At 39.1% G+C, this 13,634-nt stretch overlaps 1 protein-coding gene across 2 annotated transcripts in view; it reads right to left on the bottom strand.

The window, feature by feature from the left end:
* LOC144628759 (uncharacterized) overlaps positions 1 to 12,544 on the bottom strand; it is a 34,166-nt gene extending 21,622 nt beyond the window's left edge. Inside the window, exons 1-9 of one of the 2 annotated variants that reach the window (XM_078486880.1) lie at positions 12,369 to 12,544; positions 9,976 to 10,073; positions 8,968 to 9,469; positions 8,181 to 8,429; positions 7,393 to 8,073; positions 6,763 to 7,055; positions 2,796 to 2,885; positions 2,221 to 2,598; positions 196 to 1,587 (exon numbers count right to left, since the gene is read on the bottom strand). In XM_078486880.1, the coding sequence (XP_078343006.1) occupies positions 196 to 1,587; positions 2,221 to 2,598; positions 2,796 to 2,885; positions 6,763 to 7,055; positions 7,393 to 8,073; positions 8,181 to 8,429; positions 8,968 to 9,469; positions 9,976 to 10,073; positions 12,369 to 12,420 (3,735 nt within the window). In that variant the 5' untranslated portion in view covers positions 12,421 to 12,544. The remainder of the gene's footprint in view (positions 1 to 195; positions 1,588 to 2,220; positions 2,599 to 2,795; positions 2,886 to 6,762; positions 7,056 to 7,392; positions 8,074 to 8,180; positions 8,430 to 8,967; positions 9,470 to 9,975; positions 10,074 to 12,368) is intronic. The other variant, XM_078486887.1, reaches the window with a different exon arrangement.
* Between the last annotated feature and the right edge of the window lie 1,090 nt (positions 12,545 to 13,634).

Raw genomic sequence — 13,634 nt, 5'->3', positions numbered from 1 at the left:
TGCTGTAACAAGATAGATTGATTCATTCGTATTTTGAGGCATTTTGAGGCCATTTGTGCAAATAAATTTCATGCATGCGCTTACTTAATTCCTATTTGACTTTTTCCTTTTTTTCTATGACAACCTTATTGCAATTAGGTGTATCTAAGGGTGAATTACAGTTAGTTTGTTAAATAAACACGAACAGCTACTTACCCCAGAATCATGTGACAGGACCTTATAGCGTTCAGAAGGCTCCAAAGACACTGAATTAATAAGAGAGTCACTAGCAGAAGTAGAGTGTGAGTGGCTCCTGCTGCTGCTGCCGCTGCTTGAACTCGCAGGTCCTGTAACAAAAGAGCCAAATGCCCCAAACTCACCACAACCGTCTTTTTGGGGTTGAGGGTTTGACGGGTGTGTGCTGCCAAATGAGTTAAAATCACCAAAATCCTGATTATAATCTTGCAACGAGCTCTTAGACGAACTTGTTGCTTGTTGTTGTTGTTGTTGTTGTTGTGTTGGCTGGGGGTCGCCAAACAAGCCAAAGGGTACACTCTGTACATTCTCTGTGGACTTGAATGCCCCAAAGTCACTGTCTTCTCCAGACTTGGATTGATCAGCTATTTCAAATCCTCCAAAGTCAGCGAATCCATCATCTGCTGCCTGATCTTGTGCCGTTTTTGCTACTGGCTTCTGTAGATTAAATACTCCCCCAGAGCCAAAATCAACATCTCTAAAAACACCGTACTTGTCATCAGATTTTTTAGCAGTACTGGCAGTTTGAGATGGGTCATTACCCAACACAGGAAAACTTGCAAAATTACTTGATGCTGCTTTGGATTCCTGTTTCTTTTTATCTTCCGAGTCTTTTTCGTTGGTTAAATTCTTTCCTAAGCCCTCCTTCCCTGGCAGGCTTGAAGTTTTGGCACTTCCTTGAGTAGACGAATTAGCATGACTTGAGAGTTTAAACTTCTCCAGAGATGAAGCAAGCTTTTCAGAGCTGCCAGAGGTGAAGCTCATTGAGCTGTTACTACTGGTAGACAATGGACCAGGACTATGTTGAAAGTCCCCAAAGTCATCAGTTTCAGTTAGGCTGCTGCTATCAATGTTTGTAATGGATTTCGTAGTTGAGGTATTATTGGCCGTTTTGGAAAATAAGTTGATACCAGCAAGTTCAGATGTCTTGGGCTTGCCGAACAGTTCTCCACCAACTTGGAAATTTCCAAATCCGTCCACAGTTTTCTGCGGGTATTCTTGCTGTTTTGTTTCCTGGATTGATGCAGCATTCAAACTGCCAGTTCCAGATTCCTTTCCAGCCTGGAAATCGCCAAAATCATCTTCCTGGGGCTTTACAGTGATCATAGAAGGATTAAAACCAGAGCCGGTTGCGCTACCTACAGCCTGGAAATTGCCAAAATCAGGTTCTTTTGATTGGCTGGCTTTTTGGTTGATATCAGGTATTGTGCTCCCACTGTAGAAAGTTGCTTTACTCTGAAAATCTCCAAAGTCATTATCCTGATTCAGATTATGTCCCAAGTTATAAGGAACAGATGATATTGATTTATTGTTGAAACCAGCCTGGCCTTGGAAATCACCAAACTCGTCCTGCTGTAGATGAAAATATAGAGACATAGTTACATACATGCAGTAAATAAGCCCCCAAATCTTTCCGATAAAGCCCGCTCGAATAATGGCCAAGGGGTCATACTTATATATGTTATAGCCCTTAAATAAACTTTTTTGGATTACATCTATAAGCCCCCAATTGTAGGACTTTTTTTTGTATGTTAAGTCATTAGAGTATGCTAAGAGACCTGTAACATTCATTTAATGACTGTAGGATTTGTCTTGGATTATATTTCATATCATGTTTTGAGAGTTTCCCATATATTAATAGGCCCACCTGAAAGGAACATTGAATAATATGTTATCTAGATATATTTTTCGATTTTTTTAGCAAGAAGTGGTAGGGTTGTCATAAAATGTGGCTGTTGAATTGTTTTGCCTACAACTTAATTTAAATTTTCCCACTCATCTGCCTGTACTCTTAACTCCATTAACTATTTTGTTAATTCATGTATTCTTTTCCTGAAACAACAACTTAGGAACAGATATGAACTTCTCAATTTAGAGTTGCTTTGAGTTCCCTGTTTACCATTCCTTCTCATTAAGAAATATACTTTCAAATCATTGGCTCAATAATAGCCACTCCTTTGACTCCACAGATGCTCAATTAAATACCTTGTTTGGCATAACACTCTGGAAGTGTCCACCAGTACTGCTGACTTCTGTTCTGTTCCATCCACCACTCTGTTGACTGACTCCACCTTGAAATAAAGACACTTCACCAGGCGGAGGCCCACATTTCATAACAGGTTGATCCCCTGACTGGAACACTCCAAAACCCTCTTTTGAGTCCATAGAAGGAGAAGCTGCAATGCTGGTTGCTTCAGCAGGCTGATCTACAGCTCTGAATACACTGTACTTATCATTAGGGTCAATAGAATGATCACTTGAGGTGCTGCTGTGACGTCCACTTAATGAAATGCCCTCACCCATTCCACTACTTTGGGATTCTTCATGTGATGGTTCAGAGAAGCTCCAGCCACGCCCTTTAGTCTAGAAATTTAGACAGAAGTGTCGAAATAACATAGTTAATCAAATCAAATGTGAAATTTAAGAAGGGTTTTGTGAAGTGACGATTTTTTCGATTTAGTGCTATTTGTTGTGATCTTGATGATCACAATACCAAAAATAACAGTAACGGTACAAAAGATTAGTAAAGACTACTGATGTTGTTTTGTTATTTAACAAACCTGTAACACATCCTCAGGGATTGTAGGAATAGGAGCAGCTTTACATGTTGCAAGTTTCTCAAGAGTAAGTCGTTCTGTTTTCAAACCAGCCTGTTATAACACAAAAATGGCTTTTTCATAAAGAAAATACCTCAAGCTTTATATACCACACAAAAAATGACAAGCATTTTTTTCACTTAGAAAAAGGACTGGGTTTTGTTAATCATTCCAAAAAAGGCAAAAACTTAAGCTCGTCAAGCTTTTTTTTCAGTTGCAGACACAAATATAAATTATGTCCACAAAGAATCATTTGATTGTCTCTGAACTATTTGAGCACAAGTTACCGGTAACTAAATTCTCATAATCAAGATACAAACACTTTCAAAACAAACGTCCCTTAGAAGTGGTTGGTTTTACACACCCAGGAATTTTTAGAACACAAAAGAAGTCCATAGAGAAGCACAAGGTACAGCTAAGTGCTTTTTGTACTTCACAAGTGCTTAAGTGCTTATATAACTCAAAAATGCACAAGAAGCAAGTTAACTACTTCCCTTACAAAATGTTCAGGAAATTGTGCATGCTTAAACTGGTGGTGTAGGCCACATGCACTACTCATAGAGCCTTCATGCCATGTAGGCTACATACTTTATGAAGTTGTAATGAACTTGAATTGACCAATCAGAGAATGTGCAATTCTTTGAACAATTTTTCAATGCACAACATTACAGTTAAAACAACTCAAGCGTTCCTGTCAAGATTTTTTTGATTTCATTCTTTGCTTCAACATGATGGGACGCAAGTGGCGTCAACTGTAAGTTCCTGATTTCTTAAGAGGATTAGTTTGCGGTTACCGAAAGTGTTATAATCTGTCAGCAGCATTTGAATTATCTTCTCATCAGTTGTGTTATATTACATGGATCAATTTCCATTCTGGCGGCAGAATAAATTATAATGTTCGCGGCGAATTCTGCTTTGGCGGCAATTGGGGAAAGACAGAAGAAGCTTATCTAGCAAGAATGATTTCTAGATACATTGATGTCGCGTAAACGTTTCGACCTTTTAAGATTTAAGTTGTTTTCGCCTTATGCAAGATGATCATTTCTATGTTCTGTCGATCGATCATTCATGTGGATTTACAAAGTGAAAATTACGGTGAGTTTGCAGCCGCGAGTTGCGGTGACGCTGGCGCCTTCCACGCAGAAAGTCGTTCAAAATCCTAAATATCTTACGACATATTGCAAATGGTTCGGTTGCACGTAGTTCAGTTTTTCAGTCATACACAAGAAACGCTTTAAATATAATCATGGCCCGGGATATCACGTCATGGATCATTAATAAGGAGGTCGCCAGGTAAGTCAATCCATTAAACATTACTATTTTTAGGTCATGGTCAGTAAATTGAAGATTCCATCTTGTTGTAACATTTGGTCAGACTCTTGTTACAAAAACGGGCTCATTTTATTTGCGATGCATTATGTTTCGCTACATTCATTTTCTATTCGTTCTCTAAAATATACAGCCGTATCGTCGAAGTAAAGATTAATTTTAAAACTGACCAGTACAAGAGTATTAGCAATGTAACCTGCAATTCTAATTCTGCTCAATTCTATTTTCTCCATCGGAGCTGACGGGCGGCGCGCCTCATACAGTCCGATGTAACCTGCAATTCTAATTCTGCTCAATTATATTTTCTCCATCGGAGCTGGCGGGCGGCGCGCCTCATACAGTCCGATGTAACCTGCAATTCTAATTCTGCTCAATTTTATTTTCTCCATCGGAGCTGGCAGGCGGTGCGCCTCATACAGTCCGATGTAACCTGCAATTCTAATTCTGCTTAATTCTATTTTCTCCATCGGAGCTGGCGGGAGGCGTGCCTCATACAGTCCGATGTAACCTGCAATTCTAATTCTGCTCAATTCTATTTTCTCCATCGGAGCTGGCGGGAGGCGCGCCTCATACAGTCCGATGTAACCTGCAATTCTAATTCTGCTCAATTCTATTTTCTCCATCGGAGCTGGCGGGCGGCGTGCCTGATACAGTCCGATGTAACCTGCAATTCTAATACTGCTCAATTCTATTTTCTCCATCGGAGCTGGCGGGCGGCGCGCCTCATACAGTCCGATGTAACCTGCAATTCTAATGCTGCACCACTTTAAAATATTTTCTCCATCGGAGCTGGCGGGCGGCGCGCCTCATACAGTCCGATTTAACCTGTAATTCTAATACTGCACTGCCTTTTAATATTTTCTTCATCGTAGCTGGCGGGTGGCACGCCTCATACAGTCCGATGTAAAGCGTAGAAGTATAAGAATTATTCTTATACTTCTACGCTTTAAAATTGTTTTAATGTTCCTTCCTTCAACTGGTGGGTCATATAGTTTAGACCGCAACACGGAGATACTTATCATCTATCCACAATATATACTTTTAAGTCTGTTCTCCCAATGGAATACATAATCAAGAGTAACTAATCATTAGCTGGCAACCTTTTTTTTGTCTGTTAGGTGGTGCAGCCATGTCATGGAACAACTGCAAAAAATAATTTTATGTGCATGTTTCTATTGAAGACGGCTGCACACATATGCTTGCCGCAACACTTGTACATTGTACAAAATGCTGAAAATGGAAACAGTGCGGCGTTATTTAGCATTGTTTTCCATTGGATGCGTTTTTCTTCTGAAGGCTTTGCTTCGATACAGCTTTAAGATTCAGTTTCGTAATTTTACGGGCCTGTTACCAGTACGAGTCAGGTACGCAAAAGGCCGCTACTCTCGCAGTTCAAGAATTAAACTGCTTTGGCCTTTAAAAAAAAACATAGGAAAATTCCTTTCTATTATTGTCGGCCGCTCATTATGCAGCTAATTCAGTTTGGTAAGTTACTTGCGGCTATAATATGCGCTCGTCAGTTCGAAAATTCTATAGTTTTTTGATAGGCTCGAACAGGAAAATCGAATAACATGTACTGATACAGCAGTCCGGCTGTATTTTATTAACAGACTCCCCGGTATTATAAAATGTGCTGTGCATTTTCGTTGTTAGTTTAAAAATTTGTTTATTTTCATGCTTTCTTCAATAATCATCTTTAAAACTTGTTCCTTGTTTCTCCGATTTTGCCGAGGTACATCGACAACATTTTAAAAACTCGAAATAACAGCGCGCTGTTATCACAACATCACAACATTATTAGTCGACGGTATTATGATCACCTTTTTCTGGTCTTCATTAGATTAAATAATGTTTTCGACAGCAAAACAGATTATGACACCTTTCGCGGCTCAAGCGAAGGAACCTGGTGTGAGGTATGTTAGGAATGCTAGGATAATATCCTAGCATTCCTCTGAAGTACTTACAGTTGACACCGCCTGCGTCCCCTCATGATTCCATTCTTGAATTGAATATTTCAATGTTCAAACAACGACTCGATTCAAAACTCGAATGTTGATTTCATTTATGCGACAGACACGTGAGAATTTGAAAAATTTCCCAATTTGCATAAAACGGGTCAACGACATTTTTCCCACTTTTTCTTCTGCCAATAGTATTTTTGTGCCTTTTCAGTGCACTAAAACTTCTCGCCTCTCTTTTGGTATTACCATAGCCGGGTTGAAATAAAAGACAAGAAGAACAAAATGATGAGAAAACACCACGGTTTGACGGTTGACTAGTTTATGCAAATTCAGGCCGAATTCCCACGTGCCTGTCATGTCAAGCCAGGCAACAATCCAATCAACATTCAAGTTTTGAATTGAGTTGCCGTTTGAACATTGAAATATTCAATTAAAGAATGGAATATTGAAGCAAAGAATGAAATCAAATTTGCAACAATGGAATCATTAATCCACCCTTGACAGAAATGCTTGAGGTGTTTTGGCTGTAAAATGAAAAATTATAAAAAAAATTAATATTTATCTGTTCATAATGTCTTTATAGGTAGGCCAGTCTTTGTTTTCACTTAAACCTGTAGTACATGTACACTAAGGGTACATACCTGCCCCAAGGCAACCAATCCCAGTACAATTCTCAGCTCCAACAGGTTCAACTGGCCTGGAACTGCTCGGTTTGCTCTGTTCCAAATATGGCCCAATTGATCACGAGGGAGATCAGAGGCCATGAGAATGGGAAACAACCGATTGGTGTCTATAGCATCACATGCGTCACTTGTCTTCTCTGCTATTTCCTTGTAAATTCCTGGTAGATCTGTGCCATGTAAGCACCAATCAGGAAGGGTTACACCATACAGCAACTCAAGTTTTCTCTCTGGGGTATCTTCAACTTCAGGAACTGTAGAATATTAAAAAAATACATACATTAGATTGACAAGTTCATTGGATACACTTATTAACAAGATGAAGTTTCAAACAGAAGGCATCACCAGTATTAAACATTTTTTTCAATACAGTCTGAACAAACATAAATAATTTAATTTAATTTATTTAAATAAATTAATTATCAATAATAGGTAATTTATTACACTTTTTAGCCCCAAGCTTGTAGTAAAACACCTCCTTTTCATTAAACGTATTATTACCTAGCTAGTTAACTAATTTGTATGCTAGCGGGATATGAATCATCATTTTGCAAATAAGTACTTTTTAAAACACAGATTCAAAATCCTAACCTGGTTCCTGGGTGGAGTCTGCAAGTCCTTGCTGCAATGTCGGCCCTTCATTCAATGGCACAGGCACTGCGCCAGGGTGCGAAGGCCCAAAACCACCTCCGTGAGGTCCCATAGAAGGTGGCATATGCATACTTCCAGTAGTGGGCATAGTAGCACCTCCTTGATTTCCCATATTAACCTGATTCTGAGGCATCCCTGGCTGCGGCATTGCTCCTCCACTTCTGGCGACATTGGACATCATCTCTGGTATGCTACCAGTCCTAGTTCTAGAAGTATCACCTGTAAATTGGGTCATTTGCCCCCCTTGGGTAGGTACAACTGGTATGCTACCAGTTCTGTGTCTGGGGCTGTCTCCCGTAACATGGCTCACTTGGCTTCCTTGAGTAATGTTGGATGGTCCACTCCATGATGATGCTACTGTCGGACCACTGATACTTGTCATCTGATTAGCTGATCCTGTTTGTACTCCATGGAATGGTGGGGCTGTCGACATATTTTGTGTTGGTGGATAACTACCGTGCTGAGTTGCAGTGGACATACCAGCAGCTGGAGCTGGAATGTTCCTGGAATGTTCTGAGGTGGCACCATGCCATGATGGTGCTTGAGAGAACACATTTGTACCTCCACTGATGTGAGGAGGGGTCGGCACATTACCAGATCCCATCACAGGAAAAGATCCCCCTGTCACAAATATAAACCATTAATATTTGCATTAGGCACCTATCCAAAGGTGCTCATAGGGGAAGAGGGAAAGAAATATAGTGGTGCTTGATTTATGCTCAACCCACCTCCAAACTGTGTTGTTGGCTGCGCTGCCTCTTGAAAATCACTGAAGTCTCCATCGTTACCTCCCTGGCCTGGAAAAGAAGGCCCTTGTGAAAAGTCACCAAAGTCATCCATGCCACCAGCTTGTTCAGATTGTAGTCCACTTGCTGGAGTCCCCTGGGGAGTCATTTGTCCTGATGTCATAAACCCTGAACCCCACTGGCCAGGAGTGAGATTTGAATGGTGGCTAATACTGCCGCCAGGTCTAGAAACTGTTTAAGGATGTAAAAAAATGCTTATGAGCTTTTTAATAATATTCAAAACATACCGTATTTATTCGATTAAGCACCCAACCTTGAATAAGCGCCCACCTCGAATAAGCGCCCACCCTGAAGGTAGGAAAAGTTAATAAGCACCCAGCCTCGAATAAGCGCCCACCCCGCCCTCCAAAAAATTGAAAATGGCAGCACTAGAGAGTTCGCTAATTTACCTTAATGGCAATGAGGTTGAAATTGACTATTAAGTACTATTAAGTGCCTTCCCTGAAGAGCGAGTTTTCTTGGTATTTTAAATAAACTCTCGATGAATAGTTAAAATTCTTTTTTATTACATCACTTTCAGTTTGATGTTATTTATTGTTTTGTTGCAAAATAAACTTACTACTATGCTGAAAATGGCAAAAATGCAATAAGCGCCCACTTTCAAGGTCCAAAAATTTAATAAGCGCCCAGGGCACTTAATCAAATAAATACGGTAGCTAGCTAATCAAGAATTAGTGTAAAAGTTTTAAAATTGTTCAAATGCACTTACAAACACTTTCTGTTTTGGCAGAAGTAGATTTAGGAGTTGTCTCCTTGCCAAGAGGTCCAATTAAATCACTCATTGAGGAACCTCCACCCTTCTTGTTTTTACCAAACAAACTATCTAAAGCATCAGTTTTTGTGGGTTTTTTGGCACTAAAAGACTGCTGCAGTCTCCGCTGTTTAGCTTCAAGTTGTTTCTTCTTCATCAGTTCCTCTTGTTTCTTCATGTTTTCTTCAGCTTGTTTTCTTTGCTGTTCAATCCTGAGTTGTTGCTGCTTTGGAAACTGATGACCCAACTGTACATTTGAAGGAAATGTTCCAATTTGCAGTCCCATCTGTGTACCCATTGGAGGTCCCATCTGACGACCCATTTGAGGCCCCATCTGATAACCCATTTGAGGCCCCATCTGATGACCCATTTGAGGCCTCATCTGTGGGTTCATTTGAGGACCCATTGGTTGGCCCATTTGAGGACCCATGGGTGCTCCCATCTGATGACCAGGAAATTGCTAAAAAAATAACAAATTCAGAGAATAAATCAACTTTGGTAATTTAAACCTAAAACCTTAAAATACAGTCATGTCTCTTAGAAAACTTGTACCTATTATCCAAACTCGTGATTGTTCATGCTAAGACTTGACTGAAAGGTAGCACCAAAAAGTATTTTCACTGCACAGAAAAATCACTAGTCAGAACTTTCAGCCCTCCAGGCCTTAACATGACATTTTAACACTGTTCTTTCTTTTCCATGGAGGGGGCTGAGAAGGGAGGGAAGGGAAGGGGAAGGGGAAGGGGAAGGGAGGGGAGGGAAGGGGAAGGGAAGAGGAAGAACAAATGTGTTCTAAAATCTCTTGGATTGCCAGGCATGGAATTTTAAATGCCTGCCTTTTTATAACCAATCATTATCCCTAGTTTTTATATATAGTCTATTCTCAAGGTGTATCTACGGTAATACTTATGGCAGAGGTAAATGATAGTATTAAATATATGTACATCCTAGACTTTAAACCTTTACCTGGCCTTGCTGAGGAGCAAACCCCTGGACACCGTAGGGTTGCCTTGGTTGAAATCCTCCCATCTGCTGCCCTGGAACTGGCATTTGACCAAAGTTACCTTAAAAATCAATAGTCATATTTTTCTCACATGGCTAAATGAAAACTCTTTTAATTAAGCAATTATGAAGATCCCACTGATGCAATCTTAATCCTTCAGCATGCTTATTCATTTACCAAGGAATTGAAGTAATTTGATTTTAACTTACAGCTAGGTATTTGTGTTGTGGTTCGATTTTATCCTTGGTTCAAATTTTCTTTTCTTTTGTTTTTGGGTATGGTAATGTATGATAATGAGTTTAAAACAAAGTAAAATAAATTTAAACAAAGGATAAAAATTATATTATTGAACCACAACATTTGCACATGAAATACCTTGTTAAAATAATTTGTACTTCAATAGATTGGATTTCAAATTGAGTGTCAAAAGCAATGTGCATTTGTTTTGGTTTTGCATTACTATGCCCTTAGATTGATTTAAAAAAAATTCCTGCCACTTTCTTAACCAATCAGAAGTAAAACAAAACCAATCGTCTCATGCTCCTGCACGTTATCCCAGGCTTTGTTTTGGCCATGTGTATTTGCTTCGAGTTTTGATTGGCTCATTCAAGATTGTTTTTGTTCTTTGTGATTGGCTAGTTGAGAGCCAACTTTGATTTTGGTTCGACGCCACTTATAAGAAAATTGCTCTATTTAGACTAAAAGAAAGTATTATTAAAAACAGTAAATGTCATTAACAATTATAATAAAACAACGGAAAAAATCACGTTAAAAACATCTAGTAAGTGGAGAATAAATAGTACCGGTACTTGTATTTAGTATTGATTCTTCACAGATAAGCTTACATTTTGAAGTCAGGACTTATTATATTAATGAAACAAAAGGGGTGCGATACCGAATGATGTGAGTAAACGTCTAGAACGAACTCAACTGGAACACGAGAAGATATCACCGCTTATAGATTATAAACCTTGATTTTGAGAAAAATATATGTATCGACCGGAAAAATTCCGCACGCAAAGATTAAATCAGGACGTAACAAATTGTTAATTCCGATACTCGATAAAAATCAATAAACATCGATAAGTAATTAACTAATTAGTATCGAAAATCGATCAAAATTGATGACCCAATTCTTTGTGATAATCGTGACTAAAAAAATTCTCGATTTTGATTGGTTGTGCGCGCCCCTATTTGTCGCGTAATTGGCGCGCGATCACGTGGGTGTCCAATTACAGGTATCCAATTTGAACAACTTCAAATTGGATACCTGTAATTGGACACCTACGCCATTCGCGTGTCAATCATGCGCATTTAAATGGGTTCTTTTTTGCTGTTTTCCCACTGTTTGTACAACCAGTTGAATTTACCATTGACCTTTTTGACAGTAACAAAGATTCCTAACCTCGAATTTTGTTATTGATATGATTAAATAGTAATTGGACTTCGTGTCGTACAATTCAGGGAGAAACCGTGCTCGTAATTTCAAATCGTCCTCGCGCTGAGCGCTCGGCCGATTTTGAAATTACTCGCCCGATTACTCCCTGAATTGTACTCCACTCAGTGCAATTACTATTACTTATCGATTTTGATCGATTTCACGAATTAATGTTCGAAAAGTATCGATCGCGTTCGATTAGTATCGATTTCGATCGGAAATATTGGAGAAGAAAAGCTACCGTTTGTGTGTGTGTTCAATCAATCCTGAAGTGTGACGCTGAAAGAAATGCAGTCGCTTCGTCTACAAGTTGTTTTGCTAACGGCCAGTCGGTCAGTTCGGCAACGTTTATTTCCGAACGAAGAATAAAACATGGTCAATCTTACAAAACAGTAACTTCGCATGATTATCGATTTTGATCGATTTTCGATACTAATTAGTTAATTATTTATCGAAAAATATCGACTAATATCGATTTATCGATTAGGTTTTCGATGATCGATTTCGATTGATTTGTTACGTCCTGATTAAATACATGCATTAAATCGACTTTTGATCTTGTTCGAACATGCGATTGGATCATCCTCGGTGTAAGAACCTGTGAAACTCACCGGTGACGTAAAACAAAGAACGAACAAAGCAACAAAGGGCGTCAAAAACAATACAGAGCAGGAAAACATAAGCTCCAAAACAAAGAAAAATATCACAGGTTCTTACACCGAGGTAAACCCATGCGATTACATGTATGTGCAATGCAATTATATAAGCGAGTCAAAAGCGCGATTTACACAATAAAAAGCACATCAAGCTTAAGTTCTGAGCAAGTTTTATGGTCAGTCAACGATGTTTTGCCGCGATTTCCCTTAAGGAATATTAATGACACCTGCTAGATAACAACAAAGCAAGGAAATCCCCTACCTTGATTTTGCGGAAACATTTGTCCTTGGTTGTTGAAGTTATTAAAAGCCATTTTATCCTGTGTTTTAGTACTAGAAGTTTCTTCCTGATGTTTCAAGCCCTCAAGTTATGTTGTATGGCTAAATAAAATGGATTGAATTTAGAACATGCCAACAATCGTCCTGCGGTACAACTGGCCGCCATCTTGGATTGGCAATATCTACTTCATGTACGGTGCAACAAAATGTAACCACTTAGAAACTCGCGATTGGTGAAGGAGGGAAGCGGGTGCACGGTCGTACCCTCAATTTCGCGTTTGAAATTCGGTCGGTATAAAACGCAGACCATGCAGACTGCAGACTGCAGACTGCAGACCGTGCAGACGGTGCAGACCGTGCAGACCGAGTAACTTTTTTTCTTCTTTTTTTACATTGTGTTTCACAAAACTTTTCACGAACGGTTTCCGAAGTTCGTTTGAAATTCGCGAAGTTCGCTACGAACTTTAGGGGGAATTTCATTAAGTAGTTGTCAATCAAATTACGAACTTCGCAACTAAATTGTGAATTTCACGTGCAGCGAAGTTGAAACGTTGAGGAGTTTGCAAGTTGAGAAGAAGTTCGTCCAGTTTGTTTAATTTGGTGAAATGAATCCGTTCCCAGTACAGCAAAAAGCAATCCCAAGTCCAGAAGGCAGGACATCAACGGACTAAAAAGGTCAAAAAGCAAGGCTGCCCTGAAAATGGTTTGTGAATGTTACAACAAAGTTTTTCCCAATGTCACCCGACACCCGACTAAAAATAGATTACAAGTTCTGCCGTGTGCAGTTTCGAAGGAAAAAATTTCAACAGATGAACCGGTTTACATATAAAAATACTGTTTGTGTGTGCCGTAAAAATCTTCTTAAGAGAAAAAAACGTTTTCCTTCTTGAATACACATCAGTTTGGAAAATCTGCGGAAAACCAGAACTTTTCAATTCCGTGTTTGTTATACTTCTGTGTTTACACAACACGCAAGTCACGCCATCTGTCTGTTCGTGATATGAAACTCTGTTCCTCTGAAATAGTTTATATTTGCAAAAAAATAAGCTTTGGTTAAATTTTTTTTTTACTAATAAACAACACTTGCTTTGGAACAATTGAAATGTGTATTTATTTACGAATTACTTATATTTTATTATTAAGGACAGTGTAAATATATTTGGGGGATTTCTCAAGAAAACCCTGTACTGTATTCCCAAAGCATAACTACCAACCAAAGCATTTGTTTACGTTATAAAATTGAACTAGA

This window comes from Oculina patagonica, chromosome 1 (assembly GCF_052425735.1).
Source record: "Oculina patagonica isolate OP01 chromosome 1, crgOcupat, whole genome shotgun sequence".
NCBI classification, from domain to species: domain Eukaryota; kingdom Metazoa; phylum Cnidaria; class Anthozoa; order Scleractinia; family Oculinidae; genus Oculina; species Oculina patagonica.
This window is presented reverse-complemented; position numbering and strand designations above follow the sequence as displayed.